At 39.5% G+C, this 21,362-nt stretch overlaps 1 protein-coding gene across 1 annotated transcript in view; it reads right to left on the minus strand.

Annotated features, from left to right (window-relative positions):
* LOC134799638 (transcription termination factor 2) overlaps positions 1 to 20,780 on the minus strand; it is a 49,898-nt gene extending 29,118 nt beyond the window's left edge. The window contains exons 1-16 of the mRNA XM_063772076.1: positions 20,577 to 20,780; positions 20,249 to 20,314; positions 19,692 to 19,757; positions 19,419 to 19,484; positions 17,946 to 18,233; positions 17,167 to 17,333; positions 15,294 to 15,929; positions 13,284 to 13,487; positions 11,943 to 12,183; positions 11,418 to 11,618; positions 10,616 to 10,732; positions 8,793 to 8,992; positions 6,283 to 6,432; positions 3,447 to 3,506; positions 2,816 to 2,935; positions 1,739 to 1,810 (exon numbers count right to left, since the gene is read on the minus strand). Coding sequence (XP_063628146.1) covers positions 1,739 to 1,810; positions 2,816 to 2,935; positions 3,447 to 3,506; positions 6,283 to 6,432; positions 8,793 to 8,992; positions 10,616 to 10,732; positions 11,418 to 11,618; positions 11,943 to 12,183; positions 13,284 to 13,487; positions 15,294 to 15,929; positions 17,167 to 17,333; positions 17,946 to 18,233; positions 19,419 to 19,484; positions 19,692 to 19,757; positions 20,249 to 20,314; positions 20,577 to 20,754 — 2,832 coding nt within the window. The 5' untranslated portion in view covers positions 20,755 to 20,780. The remainder of the gene's footprint in view (positions 1 to 1,738; positions 1,811 to 2,815; positions 2,936 to 3,446; positions 3,507 to 6,282; positions 6,433 to 8,792; positions 8,993 to 10,615; positions 10,733 to 11,417; positions 11,619 to 11,942; positions 12,184 to 13,283; positions 13,488 to 15,293; positions 15,930 to 17,166; positions 17,334 to 17,945; positions 18,234 to 19,418; positions 19,485 to 19,691; positions 19,758 to 20,248; positions 20,315 to 20,576) is intronic.
* Positions 20,781 to 21,362: the final 582 nt, after the last annotated feature.

The following is a 21,362-nucleotide window of genomic DNA, read 5'->3' on the forward strand; positions in this document are numbered from 1 at the left end:
TCACGTTTGTTGTATGGAATGAACTTAAATATTTAACTTATTGTTTTTAGTATTTGTTATAGCGGCAACAGAAATACTTCATCTCTGATGATTTCAACTGTATACTGTAAAACGTTGTAAAATACACGTGCGAAAAGGCAATTCGCAACTCGTGTCGGTTTGAAACACTCCCTATAACCACCCACATTTGTATCTAGTTGTCACGTTAGACGCCTTGCCCGAATTGAATACATTTGTTTTCTACTATCTCTGTTGCTATTATTTTTTGACAGGCGCTTACGCGTAGTATACTCAAAAAATGAAATGTATGAAAATCCATTTATGAGACCATTTTTTAAATAAAAAAAGTATTTATTCAGAGGTACGTAACAGGTACATTCATCTGTTATTTAAATTATATCTCAAAATAACAGATATCAGCGGATCCAGGCGTGGTCCGGCTGCAGATTCTACTTCCCAGCCGGACCCCTTTTAAACGCATATATCTGCCAAACTACAGAGGTACGTTCAATTTCCGACGAGGTACGTGAAGTACATTAGAGGTACATTTCGCCATTAAAAACTGAGCGCAATCAGACGAGGTGGTCCGGCTGGGGAGGATCACACAAGCGACTGGTAAATATCAAATGATATTTCGTACATAAGTTCCGAAAAACTCATTGGTACGAGCCGGGGTTTGCACCCGCGACCTCCGGATTGAAAGTCGCCCGCTCTTACCACTAGACCACCAGCACTTCCAATGTGTTACAAAAACGTAATGAAGCCTACTTTCATACACACAATTAAAGTAAATAAACATACACGTATAAGAAAATAGACATACATAATATGTATGTATCCATTCTTTTTGAATAGGGTATTTTCCTACTAGTCAGTTCAGTTACTTTATAAGAACTGTCAAAACGATTTGCTAATATGGAATTTATATGAAACATTAGTATTACATCGTGACATCACGGTCAACTCACCTACTTTTTATATTTCTATCCGTTTACGATAAACTGTTTTGTTACAGCTTCTTATCTGTGAAAATGTGGTAATAGCTTCATTACTATATCAAAATCGATTTGGTAATGCATTTTAAATTTCGAATATCTCTGAATAAAAAAAGCAATTTGATTTGACCCCTATTCTAATATCAGTCGTCATGACGTTTTATTCGAAATCAAATGACAATTGCATACAATATTGACAAATCCCGTATGTAAGTTGGTATCGGACGATATGGTAATCGACCCCGACTCTAGTTTGTCTCTGAATTAAAAAAAACTACGGATGCGTGACATACGTGAAAAAAGTTTTCCTTTGCCGCCATTTGACGTACAGTTTATATTTTAATTAATTTGTAAGTCAAAAATAATTTGTTTAGTTGTTTTTAAAGTAACTATAACAAAAGTTTCGTGTAAATTGTGCGATAAAGATATTTCGGAGACGCCAGCTCATATCCGCGAGTTCCGCCAGAGAGGAAAGTGCCCCAATGTCGGCTGTAATATGAGGTTAGTGAATATATCATAGAAAGTTTATAATATGTGTGTAGATAAAGCAGTGTATGTAACTGTACATAATTAGGCATTAAAACACTCGTGTGATACTATTATGAAACTCATTTCATTCGTTTCATAAACCCACACTCGTATTTTAATGCCTTTCATTATGTAGCAGTCACATAAACTACTATTAAATACAGTATAATACGCTATTGCTATTCCGTGATTCAGTATGAAAGGAAAGTACTTACTTTCTGGTAGACGTTCATCTCTTCTTTGGTGAGCGTCACGTGGCATTGGTGTGCGGTTCGCTCCGGCAGATCCTGCAATTAGTATCGTAATTAATACACGCAAAAAAAACACTGCCAATATAACTTGAATAGAAGTTCAACAACTACTAGTTAGAGACTAGTCAGTGGACATGAAACTGATGAATATTAAGTAAGTTGGGGTTATTCCCACTAGTTACCATCAAGTTGTTACAAGAGGTAACTACTGGGAATTTTTTCCCACCTTTACCAGTGGTAACTACTGGGTTTACTGAAACTTTAATCGACTTTTAATTTATATTTATACAATACTATTTATACTGTTTTTATTAGTATTGAACTCTAACAACATTTTAGTGGTAACTACTGGGAAAAAAATCCCAGTAGTTATCACCAACTCAGTTTAGTTCGGTTTGGTGGTGGTGCGATTTTTTTTCCCAGTAGTTACCACTGGTAAAAGGTGAGAAAAAAAAATCCCAGTAGTTGCCACTGGTAACAACTTGGTGGTAACTAGTGGGAATAACCCGTAAGTTGCCGGTTGTATAGGAAAAGAAGTGTTACCTTGAGTTGCCCTTTATCTTGCAGCTGCACCTTGGTCCTCCTCAGCATGATGCAGCGCATGATGGTGCTCAGCCGCTCCTGCCCGCCCGCGCTTCTGTTATCTATCCATTTCTCCCACATCTGTCTACGCAGTAAGTTGTCGGTAGTATAGGAACAGTGGTGTTACCTTGAGTTGCCCTTTAGCTTGTAGCTGCACCTTGGTCCTCCTCAGCATGATGCAGCGCATGATGGTGCTCAGCCGCTCCTGCCCGCCCGCGCTTCTGTTATCGATCCATTTCTTCCACATCTGTCTCCGCAGTAAGTTGCCGGTAGTATAGGAACAGTGGTGTTACCTTGAGTTGCCCTTTAGCTTGTAGCTGCACCTTGGTCCTCCTCAGCATGATGCAGCGCATGATGGTGCTCAGCCGCTCCTGCCCGCCCGCGCTTCTGTTATCGATCCATTTCTTCCACATCTGTCTCCGCAGTAAGTTGCCGGTAGTATAGGAACAGTGGTGTTACCTTGAGTTGCCCTTTAGCTTGTAGCTGCACCTTGGTCCTCCTCAGCATGATGCAGCGCATGATGGTGCTCAGCCTCTCCTGCCCGCCCGCGCTTCTGTTATCGATCCATTTCTTCCACATCTATCAATGCAATACGTGATATTAGAAACATATTAAGGTCAATGTGGCTAATTCCGTCATAGATGCTATTCCGTCCACGAGCGTATATTTATTTAATTTTCAACCGTAGGAAAAAAAACCATTTGCTTTTGATTGCTGAAACTAAAAGCAATCGCTGCTTTGTCGACGAAATTGTCAATGTTCTTCGAGAAAAACGCTAGTGGACGGAATAGCTCCTACGACGGAATTAGCCACATTGACCTGTCTTTTCTCGTATAAATTCCTTCTGTGTTCTTCTTAGATTTTGGTATACTCGGGTACAGTCTGACTAGGATTGAGTCTATTAGTAACTTGACCATTTTTTAGAGTAACTTGTTTTGTTCATTTGTTCTCTGAAAGCACTATTTAGTAAGTAGAACTGCTTATGAAGACCGCTAAATGATATCATTTTAAGCTGTTCCGTGAATTTCCCTTTATTTGAAATATTATTTTGCGAAATCAAATTTTAATTTTATGTTATATATATACTTACGGCGAGATCATCGAAGGGCGTACACCGCAGGAACTTAAGCAGAGCGAACAGGTCCAAATCCTAAAAAAAAAACAAATACGTATTACGTCACAAGATCTTATACAGGTACTTAGATCACAGGAATTTGTGATATTCCTGTCAGTTTCCTTTATAAGTAGTAAATGTCTTGTTTGAAAAATATTGTTTGGTGACATCGTCACTGCGTGACGAAACCCTTATTCTTCTCAGTAAAGGTATTAAAAAATGTGAAATATTTTGACAAGGGGGAGGGGCGAGTCACAAACTTTGTGACGTCACTTTAATTTCACCTGTAACCGAAAACTGTATAGATTTTTTTTATTGTCTATGAAGTTAAAAATAACTAGTTTTTGCAATGATAAATCGTCTTTATTCGTGATTTGTTTCTAATCGGTTTCGTGTCAATAAATACATAATAATACCTAATTAATTTGAATTTCTGATTTAGTTGAAAACAAAATTGCCATATACCTATGTGACGTCACACTATTATAGGGGAGAGCGTTGCCAAATGTGACCTGGTGTGACAAGGAGGGGGAAGGGGTCAAAAATAATGAAATTCAGGTGACGTAATTTATGGATGACCCCCTAGGGTTGTATTTTTCTATATTAGCCTAGTATGTAAGTAATACCTTGTTGTGCAGCGGCGTGCCGGTGAGCGATATAATACCTTGTTGTGCAGCGGCGTGCCGGTGAGCGATATAATACCTTGTTGTGCAGCGGCGTGCCGGTGAGCGATATAATACCTTGTTGTGCAGCGGCGTGCCGGTGAGCGATATAATACCTTGTTGTGCAGCGGCGTGCCGGTGAGCGATATAATACCTTGTTGTGCAGCGGCGTGCCGGTGAGCGATATAATACCTTGTTGTGCAGCGGCGTGCCGGTGAGCGATATAATACCTTGTTGTGCAGCGGCGTGCCGGTGAGCGATATAATACCTTGTTGTGCAGCGGCGTGCCGGTGAGCGATATAATACCTTGTTGTGCAGCGGCGTGCCGGTGAGCGATATAATACCTTGTTGTGCAGCGGCGTGCCGGTGAGCGATATAATACCTTGTTGTGCAGCGGCGTGCCGGTGAGCGATATAATACCTTGTTGTGCAGCGGCGTGCCGGTGAGCGATATAATACCTTGTTGTGCAGCGGCGTGCCGGTGAGCGATATAATACCTTGTTGTGCAGCGGCGTGCCGGTGAGCGATATAATACCTTGTTGTGCAGCGGCGTGCCGGTGAGCGATATAATACCTTGTTGTGCAGCGGCGTGCCGGTGAGCGATATAATACCTTGTTGTGCAGCGGCGTGCCGGTGAGCGATATAATACCTTGTTGTGCAGCGGCGTGCCGGTGAGCGATATAATACCTTGTTGTGCAGCGGCGTGCCGGTGAGCGATATAATACCTTGTTGTGCAGCGGCGTGCCGGTGAGCGATATAATACCTTGTTGTGCAGCGGCGTGCCGGTGAGCGATATAATACCTTGTTGTGCAGCGGCGTGCCGGTGAGCGATATAATACCTTGTTGTGCAGCGGCGTGCCGGTGAGCGATATAATACCTTGTTGTGCAGCGGCGTGCCGGTGAGCGATATAATACCTTGTTGTGCAGCGGCGTGCCGGTGAGCGATTTAATACCTTGTTGTGCAGCGGCGTGCCGGTGAGCGATATAATACCTTGTTGTGCAGCGGCGTGCCGGTGAGCGATATAATACCTTGTTGTGCGGCGGCGTGCCGGTGAGCGATATAATACCTTGTTGTGCAGCGGCGTGCCGGTGAGCGATATAATACCTTGTTGTGCAGCGGCGTGCCGGTGAGCGATATAATACCTTGTTGTGCAGCGGCGTGCCGGTGAGCGATATAATGCCTTGTTGTGCAGCGGCGTGCCGGTGAGCGATATAATACCTTGTTGTGCAGCGGCGTGCCGGTGAGCGATATAATACCTTGTTGTGCAGCGGCGTGCCGGTGAGCGATATAATACCTTGTTGTGCAGCGGCGTGCCGGTGAGCGATATAATACCTTGTTGTGCAGCGGCGTGCCGGTGAGCGATATAATACCTTGTTGTGCAGCGGCGTGCCGGTGAGCGATATAATACCTTGTTGTGCAGCGGCGTGCCGGTGAGCGATATAATACCTTGTTGTGCAGCGGCGTGCCGGTGAGCGATATAATACCTTGTTGTGCAGCGGCGTGCCGGTGAGCGATATAATACCTTGTTGTGCAGCGGCGTGCCGGTGAGCGATATAATACCTTGTTGTGCAGCGGCGTGCCGGTGAGCGATATAATACCTTGTTGTGCAGCGGCGTGCCGGTGAGCGATATAATACCTTGTTGTGCAGCGGCGTGCCGGTGAGCGATATAATACCTTGTTGTGCAGCGGCGTGCCGGTGAGCGATATAATACCTTGTTGTGCAGCGGCGTGCCGGTGAGCGATATAATACCTTGTTGTGCAGCGGCGTGCCGGTGAGCGATATAATACCTTGTTGTGCAGCGGCGTGCCGGTGAGCGCCCAGCGCCGGCGCGCGCGCAGGCCGCACACGGCGCGCGAGGTGGCGCTCTTGTGGTTGCGCACCATGTGCGCCTCGTCCAGGATCACGATATAATATATAATACCTTGTTGTGCAGCGGCGTGCCGGTGAGCGGTATAATACCTTGTTGTGCAGCGGCGTGCCGGTGAGCGGTATAATACCTTGTTGTGCAGCGGCGTGCCGGTGAGCGGTATAATACCTTGTTGTGCAGCGGCGTGCCGGTGAGCGGTATAATACCTTGTTGTGCAGCGGCGTGCCGGTGAGCGGTATAATACCTTGTTGTGCAGCGGCGTGCCGGTGAGCGGTATAATACCTTGTTGTGCAGCGGCGTGCCGGTGAGCGCCCAGCGCCGGCGCGCGCGCAGGCCGCACACGGCGCGCGAGGTGGCGCTCTTGTGGTTGCGCACCATGTGCGCCTCGTCCAGGATCACGCGCCGCCAGGATATGCGCATCAGCACTCCATTCTGCGATTTAACATCATCAATTAAATGGAGATGTTTCTAACAATGGGCATAGAGAAAAAAACAACGGGTTGCACTCCGGGAGTGCCGGCAGAAGTGAAACCTCAATGACATTGCACAGCGCCGCTAAAGAAGTTTTCACTATGTATAATTGAGGTTAGCGCCATCCAGCGTTATTTCTTCGCATTACTTGAAACCCCTAAGCACATCACTGTTAGTACTCAAGTTATATTATACCAGTTAGAGGGAAACTCACTACATGGCATTTAAATCAATAAAGAAAAACTCAATGACACGTGACGTCACGTCTTACGCTCTCGCGAGTTTAACATTTTTTCCCCATCACAAAAAGTGCACAGCGCCGCTAAAGAAGTTTTCACTTCAAAAATACATAGAGTGCTCCCTCCGGTATACACCCACTTGCCAGAATTTCATTACAAGTTTATAAATATTTTTAGAGCGCCTACAGGAATATAGTGAGTAAATGCATTGTTTGCATGCATGGATTCGGGGAAAAACCATATTTAGTATGGCGTTTAAATATTCTATTAAATAATATTATTACAATTAATAATATGGACAACAACACGTATGGCACTCGTACGTTCTGGAATCGAATAATCGGGTAAACAAAGAGTATGTCACATCATTTTTATGGTAAACAAACAATTCGGGCAAATGAAATTCGGGCAAGTAAAATTCGGGCATATGAGTATTATTTTATATAATTTTCGGACAAACAATAGACAACCGCTCCCTCCATACATCCGTTTTAGTACCAAAACGACTATTATTTTCGTAGTCGACATCTAGCATCGAGTAGCGGAATAGGGTATTATACTGTATTTAAAATAAATTATTTTACACCATGCATGAAATAAAGCACCAGATAATTATTAGAAAAACACAGATAGGAGTTATTTTTAAACACAAGTTCTATTTAATAAATCGGATAGAAGTATAAAAAGTAGGCGAGTTCACCGTGACGTCACGATGTAATGTTTCATATAAATTCCATATTAGCAAATCGTTTTGACAGTTCTTAAAAAGTAACTGATTTGACTAGTAGGAAAATACCCTATTACCAGTACTGCTACTTGCCAATAAATGTTCCGACGACCGAAAAGTCTAATGCTCAACAATTTTCGGCTAATATTATAACCGGATTAACCAGAACTCTATATTCAACTCCTTCTGCTTTAAATATTAGTTGTAAATTGTTGTTCAATACAATTTTCGTGAGTCGCGACACTAGAGAATTCTAGTATCGAAGTAGCGGTACAGATAATTTCGCTACTCGATGCTAGATGTCGACTGCGAAAATAATAGTCGTTTTGGAATCAAAACTGATATATGGAGTGAGCACTTTATTCTTACTATATGTCTCTATACCTATGAGTCACCCCACACTAGCGTCTCTTGAGCGTCAGCGTCTAGTCAACTTTATGACTGCTCGAGGCAACGTTAGCGCAACTGCGCAGCGACACCATTCCCCATAGCGCTAACTAAACGCAAAGACTCAAAAACGCTAATAGTGTGGAGTGACCCTAAAGAATCAAAAACGCTTGTTATTAAACCTACATAAATAAAGATTAACTATCTTAAATCAAAGTATAAGTATACGTTTCTAATTTGTGTTAAATATTAAGTACTGAATCACATTTTGACACTGCCTTTACTGTTCTGAGCTATCTTCTTGCCCTGGGCTCCACGGAAGACCAGCGCTATAGCATATATATTATGTTAGAGCATATGCTGAGTGGTGTCCATTTGTAGCCTCTATAGCAGCATCAATACTACGATTATTATTGCATGTTAGTTAAGCTAATAATAGTTTAAACTGTTTAGTGTATAAGATCCTCTTTTTTAAATTTATATGCGTGGTGCTGTATGTATATAGATGGTTTTTGCAATAAACGTTTTTTCTATTCTATTCTATTCTATTCTAAAATGGCAAGGTCAAAAATGGTGAATAAACAAATAATTAGAAAGTACACAAAATGGAGGAAAAGAACAATGGACTGTAACAAATGAAAAAACACTGTAGATATAGTTGGTCAAACCAATTTGTCAGTCAGTAAGAACCAGGTAAACTATTCTCATCCTATTTTTTTGGGTGTTAGTACTAGTGTAAGAGAAAGATAGTATGATTCTCTCTGTCTGTGATTGAAATGAGACAGTTCTTTGACAAATTATAAAGTCAACACCAAGCTGGCGACACGTGTCCTGTCTTGGGATATTTGTCGCGTAGTCTATCCCTGATTTAAAAAAATATAAATGATATTTTTTTAATAGTGTCCATCGATATTGTTTTCAGTGCGATTTATTTTTGTTTCTTTAGAGGGTCAAGATATTGCATATACCTTTTCACTATCTCTCTGCAGTATGTTGTAAGTAGTCATCACTATATCAGTGTGCGCGAGTCGTTGAGGCTGCGTGGCCCGCGAGGCCCCGTGATGTAGCACGGTGGTTACTCGGTGAGGGAGACAGTGCTTCTTCACCTCTCCTTCCCACTGGGTCATGAGAGATGCCGGGCATACTACCAGCGTGCCGCCTTTTGTTACTGCACAAAAAAAGTTACATTAGGCCCGAGATACACTTGTAAGTTTTACTTGCGTAAGTAGGGACAAAGCTATTTGTTAGAATGAGATAACGATATTCATCTCTCATTCTGTAGTATAGCTGTGTCCCTACTTACGTAAGTAAAACTTACAAGTGTATCTTGGGCCTTACTTCAACGGGAAACTAGGAAACTGTCGGCCGAGTGTCACATAAGAGCGAGAGCAGAAAGGCTCTTTTGTAACTCACGATAAGTACGTAATTTAATTTGATTTAATTTGCATTTTTATTATTAACCTACTAACCTTAGTTATAAGTAAAACATAAAATATGTAACTAACAATATGTGGATCCCTACGATCGATAAAGAATATCATACCGTCCATCCATCATCTAAATAAAGAACTTTTTCACCTCAGCAGCTCGAACAAGGGTACTTTGCTTCTTAAAAACAGTGAGCAAAATGCGATTTTGCTCACTGAGTCATTTTGTCTCACTCACATTCAAGTGACCTTTATAGTCAAATGTCATTTCAACATGCGGGGTCTAATACAAGTTCGATACTTCGGTTCTATTATCTCTGTCCCTCTAGGTATGTTCTCACTGCTTAGGGTGAAAAATTTTGTGTACTACACGAGATCAAAGTTATTTACATCTCGTGCGCTTTTGAATCCCTTACTACGCTCAAGATTCTAAATTAGATTCACTCGCTACGGTCGTGAATCTATTATAGTATCTTTCGCTTGCACGGGACTTAAAATAAGCACTCGAAGAAATATCAAACTTTGATCTCTTGTTGTACAAATAACTATTTCTCAAAAATGGACGGCAAAGTCGACTTTGCCGTTTAAAAAATACGTCGCGAAGCGCGTAGTTTATGGTCAGTCAAAAATTAAAAAGTTAAAAACATTGCAGTCTCGATTTTGGGACTGCAATGTTGCATACAAATTCCATTATTTGTCGAGTTCCAAACTTTTTAAAAGTTGAAATGGCCATATCAAATGAAGGCACAGGCCCATTAAACAGCCAAACAGATGATTAGTACCGCGACTATTTAGCTGTCTCAAATAGGTTGGCGTATTTTCGGCAGAAAAATACACTTATATTTTTTTATTAAAAAAATAAAAAGGCGGCAAAGCTAATTTTTTCAATTGTTTCTACTTTTTTCTGTGAAAATATATACGTAAGAACGTTGCTTTTGTAAAATATTTCTATGATATTTATATTTCTTGCACCATTTTTGAGAAAAGCACTATATATGACTCGGCTGGAAGGCTACTTGCTGGCTTCGGATTCAATTAAACGGACTCCCAAGGTCGTCCGTTTAAAACGAATCCTCAGCCTGCAAGTAGCTACTTCCGAACCTCGACAATAATGTACTATTATTATTATTAATAGGTATCTAAAGTACTTTGTTCCATAAAATAGACAAAAATTCAATTAATTTTGTTTGTAATGTTTTTCATGTTTTTTTTTCTACGGAACCAATAACCTTTTGAGGTATTGTTTGGTGTTTTTTTTTCCATGTTTCCATGTGAAATTTATCATAGCATTTGTACTTGATTAAAATTCAACATAAAAATTAAAATTATGCGCTTGCCTCCTCTGAAACAAAAGTTGTACTCACGTTTGCCCCTGGGTCTGTCATCGTCATCGTCCGATTCCTCTCCATCATCAGCGATCTCCCGGTCGCCCGCGATCAGGGAGATCATTGTGATAGTCTTACCGAGGCCCATGTCGTCCGCTGTGGACAAACATTATGGTTAAACAGCAACTAGTACTATTGACCGGGGCGTTTAATGGCCATTACGGGGAATTCTGGCCAAGATGGGACACTGTACAGTACAGTAAAATACCTAGTGAGTGAATATTACGCCCTCGCCAGACAAAGAATGAAGGACTTTGGAGCAGGCTATCTGGAACCAAAGGCATTCAAAATGCTGCTCATGAGCTCCATCATAAGGCACATGGAGATGGTCGAAAATGCTCTTGGTAATTGCACATAAAATCCATATGAAATGAAATGAAAATATTTATTTTCAGGCAACTATTGGCCCATAGATAAATACCTTGAAACTAGCATACATATTATTATACAATATATCTTAAAACTAAAAACACACAATTATGGCTGCGATGTGAGTGTCAGGGAGCCGGCCGCGGAACCGCCGGAACTTGACACTTCGGCCAAAACTCCTCCTTGGTGAAGGTCGCTAGATGTTCCGTCGGAACGCTCAGCGCAAAATAATTAAGATTCACACTGTGTCGAGTTGTGTGTGTGTGTCTATGGGTCGAAGTGTATCCGCAAGGGCCCACGAAAATCATAAAACAAGATAAAGATAATACTATTAACACAACAGTGGGATGGACGTGACCCTAAGTAAAATGGGATAAGTAATGGATGAAATCAAGAGTAAGAAGACACTCACCAAGGATCCCGCCATGCGGATTCAGCCCTTCACGCCACCGTAACCAAGCCAGAGCGTGTTTCTGATGCGGCATGAGTTCCGTTTTCATGGCAGCCGGCGCCGGCGCTTGTTTTTCTTCACCTGGTCGCGTGTCTAATGCCGAGTGGAGATCGCGGAGACGTTCAAGGATCAGGTTGCGCTCCGCAAGATGGGTTGACATCGCTGCAAAGAAAAAAAAAACGGAGGCTGAAGTTAGCCCGCTTGCCAAACTTCATCAAATGTTCTATGACAGTCCCTATTAGCCATATCAACCAATGAACTGACTATGTTTCACCAAGTTTTCTAACCTTTCTTTTATGTATGTCTGCTTCTACTGAGATGCTTACCCTGCTTGCCAAACATCCTGGGCTGCACAGCGTTGCTGGCTTTCTGCAGATCGTCCCAGGACAGTCCCTGGTCGTATCCATCCCTGGCTATATCCGCCGGTGTGGGTTGAGAAGGCACGACCACCATATGCCATATATCTACCTCTAGCGAGACACTTACCCTGCTTGCCAAACATCCTGGGCTGCACAGCGTTGCTGGCTTTCTGCAGATCGTCCCAGGACAGTCCCTGGTCGTATCCATCCCTGGCTATATCCGCCGGTGTGGGTTGAGAAGGCTCGACCACCATATTGCCGACCCTATCGCCTTGCTGACGCACGGCCGCCTCTAGTTCGGTGAGACGGGTGATGAGCCTGGACCCGCCGTCGGGGAGTGTGCTGACGTCCATGTTGTCCAGGAGGTGCTGCAAGGACAGTTAATGGTTAGTTAATGTTAGTTAATGGTTAGTAAATAAAGTTAATTACACTTGGGTGTATAAAATGGGGTGGATAAAAAGGTGCCTAAACTGGCAGAGCGTAGCGCACATAATCGAGGATTTCCTACGCGCAGCGCACACTGTTGAGGGTAAATCCCGTAAGTAAATATAAAATAAATAACACGTGAAGTCAATCACCCAGAGTTCCCATGGCCACCTCATGTGTTCATCATTGTCACCCAACTTACATATGTATGTGAAGTTTCTGCTTAATCGAATACCTAATGAGAAGTGGGTCTAATTAACCCTTTTCCAGGCCGCACCAATCTACAAGGTTTTCCCGAAAAATCCAAATATACTCCAATTAATCCAGCTTTGATGATTCATTTGAAGACAACTCAAATTTCCGGAAAGTGCAAACTAATTTGAATCTTAAATCGGAATGCTAAAGTTGAAATTCTAGTGGCGCGTATGTGGTCGATAAATCGTACTATGCCTGGAAAAGGGTTAAGCTTATAAGATTTGACCCAAACGTAAATACAAACATTTCCAATGCAAGTTAAATAAAAGCTAGTTATTTTATTTTCATCATTATCATATCAGCCCTTTATCGCCCACCGCTGAGCATTATTATTGTTATTTTATTTTATTGATTCAAAACGAGCTTATTTATTTTATTTTATAAATACAGCGAACTATAGTTCGTTTTTTATAGCATTAGAAAGAAGGTAAGCGATCTTGACATGTCTTTTAATTGAAAAACGCTTTTTAATAATCAGTAACTATTACTTATGAAAGCAGAAGAATAAAAATGATCGTATTAGATCCATAATTGTTACATATTTGCAGTGACTTATTTTTAAAACGTGTTTTACAATAAAAAGACACATCAAGATTGTTTACCTTATTTCTAATGCTAAAAAAAACGAACTATAATACACTGTGAAATTTATAAAAGACAGTATTTATACAAACAAGGTACATGACACAGTCTAGAAAGAGCAAATTTAAGAAAGAAAAGCTAATACAAGACAGAAGATTCACGCTTATCCATCGCATACCCTGATGTTAGGATGATTATAACATACCCTGATGTTTTGCAAGTCCGCTTGCATGCCATTGAGCTTGCTAAGCTCGTTGTCCAGCACATGTTTCTGCACGTACACCACTTGGTTTGGGTAGCTGGGCGGAGGCAGGTACTGTTTGATGGTGTTGTCGCGCTTCTCTGGCTTCGGCTTCGGAGAGGTTTTTGACTTTGGGGAAGTGTTTTTGGTGGCCTTTGGGACGGACAACTGGAAGCAAATATTACCACTGAACTTTTGTACCTACAACTTATATTTCTGTTATTAACTGTTGAGATCGATCAACTTAGTAAAGACAACGCGTCAAGAGGAAAGGGGATGGCCGTTTCTCCATACAAACGTAGTATTAATTCCCCATTCCTCTCTGGATATTGACATTATGGATAATATTTTTACATAATTGGATGTATATTAACCATAGCTATGCTCCTACATTTGACTTTTATAGATTTCTTGATTATGGTAAAAATTAGGATCGAAAAATAGATTTCATACAAATTTATAAATACTCCTAAGTCTTATAATAATTAAAAAATCGAAAAAAATCAAACGTAGGGGCATAGCTGTGGTTGATATACAACAAATTGTGTCAAAATATTTTCAACAATGTTAATATCCAGACAGGAAAATGAGGACTACGTTTGTATGAAAAGGCGATTTCGCGCGGGTCCCCCACTTTCGTCTTAAGCTATAGGCTACAGTATTTTTTCTCGGAAGGAGTAAATCCCATTGGTGGTAATTAAGTTAGCTATCCGGATTTCCTAATTATTCGGTCATCCCCATTCGTAATGTTCGGAATCGGAAAATAGGCTAATATCGCAAACCCTTGTAGTAATTATACTCGTACATGTGATATAATAGTAATTTCTTCGTATAAAACAAGCAGTTCGATTAATTTAGTTTAATATTACGTAAATCATTAAAAAGTTCGAGATCAATCGGAAGTTAAGTCTAGATACGAGAAAATTTGCTAAAAAGAAATAATGAAAATTACCGTGTCCGTAGATTTCCTAGGCATTGTTTCTTGTTCACTATAACTTCAACATAAATATACTTGAATAAATAAATTAATGTCTCAATATTATCAATAAATAAAAATGAAATTATAAATTAGAAGTTCGCCACGTTATCACATTCGCTTTTTATCCGTTATTAATTTTCGGACTACCTACTATTTTGAGACGGCTTTTTAGTTGGCCAAAAACTATCTACCCTCTAAATTTAATGATATTCAAAGGAGTTTTTCAATAGCAGGTTTAACACTTGGGTGCACTCATTAGTTTAAATGCGAAAATATTCCAAATTAAGCATAGTAAAATACAGAATAATAGTTATTGTATAAAGTAAAGCACCTAAGGAAATCTAGTTATATTATAACTATCTAGTTAATTATAATATTGGTAAAATTCTGGTAAAAAATAAAGAAATGTTTCCTTTGTATTTTGTGGTAAACTATGTTAAAGTGTGCGCGGGAAAACTAAATTTCATAAGCTAAAATGTTCATATGACCCATCTTATATTTTGTAAAAAAAAACTTAAGGTGCGTTTAAATTAGTTGCGTTAATAGCCAATTTCCTCGCGCGTATGCTCGCATTGCGCGTGCCGCCTCGGTCGAGGCACGTCTACACTGGCCGTTTTGTGCGCGAGGAAATTGCCTCGCGCGTATGCTCGCTCTGTGTGGACCCGGCTAATTAGGAGCACAATCTAAATTAAACATGAAACTCGACCACTCGTTGCGTGTTGACTAGATCCGACACACATTTGGGATTACAATAATGGATGTTTCCTGTATTCACAATATTAGTTTTCATATAAATTCCGTATTACCAAATCGTTATGACAGTTTTAAAAAAGAAACTGATTTGACTAGTAGAAGAATAGCCTACTAAAAAACTTTTTATACATTAATCCTAACTGTACCATCGCCCACACTGTTAACTGTACATCGGTGGACCTTATGCCTTTTGTAATAAGGTCCACAAATATACAGTTAGGACTGTTGCTGTTTGTACTTACCTCATCCTCCTCGTCACTGCTCAGCATGATGACCTCAGGCACCGACTCTATCACAGCCACATCCTCATCTTCACAAACATTTTCCTTCCCCGTCCCATCTTTATCTTCACAAACATTCTCCTTCCCCGCTTTCCCTGTTTCCTCCACAACTGTCACTTCACCGTCATAATAACTATTCTTAGTCATTTTACTCTTCGGTTTCGCAAAACCATCGTCAACTACTGTAACTTCTCCGTCATAATAAGTTTTGTTATCGTTTGCTAGTAATTTATTTAAAACTTTGTCTTTAAGAGTTTCTTTAGGCAATTTTGGAGAATTGTTAAAATCTGCAGTAACATCACGCAATGGGCTCTGTATTGGTGAGCAGTTTAACACGGAATCATCATTTTTGTCTGAATCTTCTGACGCTTTTACTGGTGTCAAAGGATTTGGTGTTTTAGGCTTATTTGGTGTCCGGGTGGTTATATCGACTTCTGGTAATTCTGAGTCACTGTCGAGACCAGCTTCTTCAAGAGGCGACAGGTTCATTTCTGTGACTCGCCGGGTGGATTCAGCCAAAGGTATTCTGCTTGTTGGGATGTCGGAAGGTAGGTCGGTTAAGCTTTCTGTTGAGCCTGCGATGCTACGTTTTACGCTCTGAAATAAAGTTGTCAGTATAGTATAATACATACCTAGGGTAGTAAAGTAAGAAATGGCTCAAATCACACGTAATTGTCGGCCGAGACTGGCCGAGGTGTGTATACTATTTTTCTGTCCGACGGAGCCGGTAAGCGGTAACTTCGTTTAGCGCAGCGGGCCGAAACTTGACGCTTTCCGGTCGGAGGGCATAAAATATAAAAAAAAAAATGGAATTTAACAGAAATGAACTATTTAAGTCTGTGTTTCAATTATTATGAAATCTAAGTGCAAGTAATAATGCTGCTACTGATACGGGATGACATGTCAATTAAATGATATTGCTATAATATTACCTAACGCTAAAATACGCAAACTATAAAAAATCGGCAAGATGCTAAGTGATTCTGATTAATAACAATTAAGTTACAGGTAAAAGTGCCTTTTCACCTTATTAACGTCCTTTTGATCGGGAACGGAAGGATTTGGTCGATGGGTCAGAGACGATTCAACCTGATGTTTAACATATTTTTTGTTGAAAGTCAAAGAGAAAGAAACGTACCACAAAAGTAGTAGAAGTTGGTTGAAAGTATTGTCAAGTCAAGTAATGGCTTTTTTTTTTCAATTTATTTGGGACAAAAAACAGTAACACACAGAGTTTAGACGCTCATATAGAGTACTTGCATCTAGTAGTAGTAGTAGTAGCAAAGAGAATAGAGAGTTAATGTCATGGTAAATTATGTAGCCAGAGTAAATTTACTGCCATCTATCGACAGAAGATTATAACTGTTAGAACGCCATTTGACTTTGATCCTTATTATTTCACTGATATGTGTTAATTTGTTAAATATTTAAATTAACGCCATCTACTCGACAGTAGGCCAAAGGTTATGGCGCCATCGCTCATGTGAAGTGCCAGCATAAAGCACAAGCCAACATCATTGTTGTAAGCTCCAACAGGTATAAACAGCAACTCTTAATTGTCCATCGGCGGACCTTATGCTTTTTGTAATAAGGTTTACGAACTGTCAATTAACACATGGCCTAATAAAACATGGTCTTCTATTCCCAGAGTGACACAGGCCTACGTCACAATAACATGGCCGCTATATATAACGCTATCGCATATTATCATATAGCGCTGTCGCATGATGACGTAGGCTTGTGTCAGTTAGGTGACCTAGAAAAGACGGGAATGGAGTACCAGGCGGAGTATATTATTATACCATGAATTAACAGTGTGTGTGAGGGTACTTACCTCATCAGACTCGATAAAGTCCGACTCGTCACTCTCGTTATCTTTAGGTATTATTCCTATAATACTCATTCTTGTCGCGCGCGACATAACCATCAGGTCCTCGTTAGGACCTTCATCATCATCATCTTCATTACTGTCATCAGCTATTTCCTCATCGACTTTGACGCCTTTAAGAATAACAAATCATTTATTGTCATATCTACACAAATATAAGAGAGAAAGTAATTTGCAACGAGTGGCGATAAATTGAAACATGACCGAAGGGAGTGTTTTAAATCGACACGAGTCCTACTTTTCCCACTTTTTGCACTTGTATCGTAATGTACTATTACAGTACATCTGGTGCTCCATTACGACACCCTGTGCTATAATAAGCACATTACGTAACTCTGTCAAAAATTAAAGTGCTATTTGTACCTACTGTAAAACGTTGTACAATACACGTGCGAATAGGTAATTAATTAAATTAAATTCAATAAATAAATAAAAAGGTCATTTGATATTTACCACTAGCTTTTCGGTGAAGGAAAACATCGTGAGGAAACCTGCATACATTTGCGAAGAAATTCAAAGGCGTATGTGAAGACCCCAATCCGCATTGGGCTAGCGTGGGGACTATAGCCCAAGCCTTCTCGCGCATGAGAGGAGGCATGTGCCCAGCAGTGGGACGTATATAGCCTGAATTATTATTATTATAAAAAAAAATTGTGCCAATTACCGCACTAGGGCCGTAAAGTAGCACCATATGTACTGTAAAAATACTAAATTAATATATTTACCATCATCATCAGCATCACTTTCACCATCACCCATAGGATCGTCGCCACTTTCTTCACTATCATTTATTTTACCATCTTTATTCCCACCATCAATTTTTAATGGCGTATCTTTCAGGCATTTCACTTTATTTCTCTCAGCTTTCTCGATGATTATGGAATTGTCAGAGTCAGAGTCGAGGACCATGCGCTTCTTGACTCTCCGGATGATGGGAGAGTCGGTTGTGGTGTTCAGAGATTTCGGGCGGGTAGGTGGGCGACGTCGGGGTACTAGTTCTGGTGAGACTTCCTCTGTGAAAAATAATTAATTTTAACATTAAAACGGGTTATTCCCACTAGTTACCACCACGTTGTTACCAGTGGTAACTACTGGGAAAAAAATCCCACCTTTTACCAGTGGTAACTACTGGGATTTTTTTTCCTAGTAGTTACCAGTGGTAAAAGGTGGGAAAAAAATTCCTAGTAGTTACCACTAGTAACAACTTGGTGGTAACTAGTGGGAATAACCCATCAAATCTAAAATACAATTCTTTTTAATTTAATTAGTGTGGTGAATAATTACAGGATATGGAGACAAATACAGTGTTCCTTTCTGTGTTTGTGTTACGTTGGTATGATATCCGGAGATATTAACCTTTCATATGTGTGACGTGTGAGGTGGTACAAAATCGTTTACTAATAGAAAGCAGAAAAAATCATTCTCGAGAGATGTAAGTATAAAGATTAATATTCACTCGGAGTGGCCAATAGTAGAGTTGGAACCGAAGTTTCTATACAGTATCCACAAGATTACAAGATTTTGGTTCCCTATTATGGGTCAAATGTTGGAAAATAACATGTGACAGGGCTCAAATTTGGTGTAAATATGAATGACTAGTGACTATGCAGTATGCACTACCATCATAGCATTGTGCTATTTTGCCTTTAACAGATAAAAGTTTCTAAATGTAAGACTGAGCATGTACCCAGACTTTTAAGAGAAACTTTCTCTTTAAAGTAATGCCACCTAACTAAAATAAATTTAAAGATTACCATCATCACTGCTCTCTACAACATTTTTGGGAGCCTGAGGAGTGTCTTTTTCATCTTCTGATCCATCTGTAAATAAACAGAACAATAACAATACTGATTTTTGTTTCTAAATGTAAGATAGAGCCCAAAGAATAGCACAATATCTTTAAAGTAATCCCACTTAACTGCATTTTCTTTACCATCCTAATCATGAATTTACTAATAAATTTAAAGATTACCATCATCACTGCTCTCTACAACATTTTTGGGACCCTGAGGGGTGTCTTTTTCATCGTCTGATTCATCTGTAAATAAATAGAACAATAACAATACTGACTTTTGTTTCTAAATGTAAGATAGAGCTCATAGAGCATGTAATACCCAGACTTTTAAGAGAAACTATAGCTTTAACTGCATTTTCTTTACCATCCTAATCATGAATTTACTAATAAATATAAAGATTACCATCATCACTGCTCCCTACGACATTTTTGGGAGCCCCAGGGGTGTCTTTTTCATCTTCCGATTTATCTGTAAATAAATAGAATAATAATACTGATTTTTGTTTCTAAATGTAAAATTGAGCCCATAGAGCATGTAATAATGTAATGTAATACCCAGACTTTTAAGAGAAACTATAGCACATTCTAAGTAATCATTCATCATTTATAATTGAATCACTGCATTAATTTTATTTACCATGCTAACCATGAATTTATTAATAAATATAAAGGTTACCATCATCACTGCTCCCTACAACATTTTTGGGAGCCCTAGGGGTGTCTTTTTCATTTTCCGATCCATCTGTAAATACATAGAACATACATACATACAAATACTGTTTCTAAATGCAAGATAGAGCCCATAGAATAGCACCCCCTCCTTCTTCCTCGCGTTATCCCAGCATTTTGCCACGGCTCATGGGAGCCTGTGGTCCGCTTGACAACTAATCCCATGATTTGATGTAGGCACTAGTTTTTACGAAAGCGACTGCCATCTGACCTTCCAACCCAGAGGGGAAATTAGGCCTTATTGGGATTAGTCCGGTTTCCTCACAATGTTTTCCTTCACTGAAAAGCGACTGGCGAATATCAAATGATATTTCGTACATAAGTTCCGAAAAACTCATTGGTACCAGCCGGGGTTCGAACTCGCGACCTCCAGATTGAAAGTCGCACGCTCTTATCGCTAGGCCACCAGCGCTTAAAATAGCACAATATCTTTAAAGTAATGGCATTTAACTGTCTTTTCTTTACCATCCTGATCATGAATTTACAAAAAAATATAAAGATTACCATCATCACTGCTCCCTACAACATTTTTGGGATCCCTAGGGGTGTCTTTTTCATCTTCCGATCCATCTGTAAAATAATAGAACAATAACAATACTGATTATATGCATGAAGATTTAGTTAGATTATGTTATAATTTTTTTAATCACCTTTTTACAATGTTAAATTAATAATTGCTCTCTGTGTAAAATTACAACTTTTGTTAAAAACTAATACAGTAAGTGTCTAAAGTTGAGTGAAGTAGATGCAGTAAAAATGAATGACTTATTGACCAATAAACTATAAATATGAAACAAATTTTTCTCTAGGTAAATAATTGATTTCTACCTACCGTAAACAAGAGATTCCTCTGAATCAGGTACAACCGTGGGGTTATTTCGCATGGGAGTTTTCATTGGTGTTTTTGGCATCAAGTCTTCGAGAAAACTTTCTTCGATTATGTCAGTATCTGAATCACTTTCTACTTCCACTCCCGACTTATCTCGGTATTCAAAAAATGAATTCTCCATTTTTGTGACCCAAATTATAATAGTTATTTTATCTAACCCAAATCTTCTGTCTTCATGCCATTCCAAAATATTTTGAAATGAAATGTCGTTGTCGGCGTTTTGTTATTCCGTTGCATAATATTTATAAGGTTTACTTACAAACTCTTTTTTTATAATAATAAATATTTTCTAATTTATTTATTTAGTCGTATGGCATTAGTACAATTCATGGTCGCTTTTATTATAAATATTTTCTAATTATTAATATTAATAACTTATATATAAAATGAAAAAATGCAACAAATTTATAAGATTATTATGCATTTAGTTTGTAATACAATTATGTAAAATAAGCGAAAAGCGTTTTGTCAGTGCACTGAAAACCTTCGAAAAACATGCGTTTCGTTTAACGTATGTAAGTTACTTTTCATAATCTAATAATGATAATGTTTTGTTCAATTAACTCACTGGAATAATCTACGATTTAATTAGTCGGGAAAGATATCAAAGTATGGTTTTGTGATTAATTGATAAGTCAGAATAATTAATGATCAGATTATTCAAACTATTTTAATTGACATACGTGGCTGAATGATCATCGTTATATCGTCCATCATGCCTAGAATAAA

The sequence above is a fragment of the Cydia splendana genome, chromosome 18 (genome assembly GCF_910591565.1).
Source record: "Cydia splendana chromosome 18, ilCydSple1.2, whole genome shotgun sequence".
NCBI lineage: Eukaryota > Metazoa > Arthropoda > Insecta > Lepidoptera > Tortricidae > Cydia > Cydia splendana.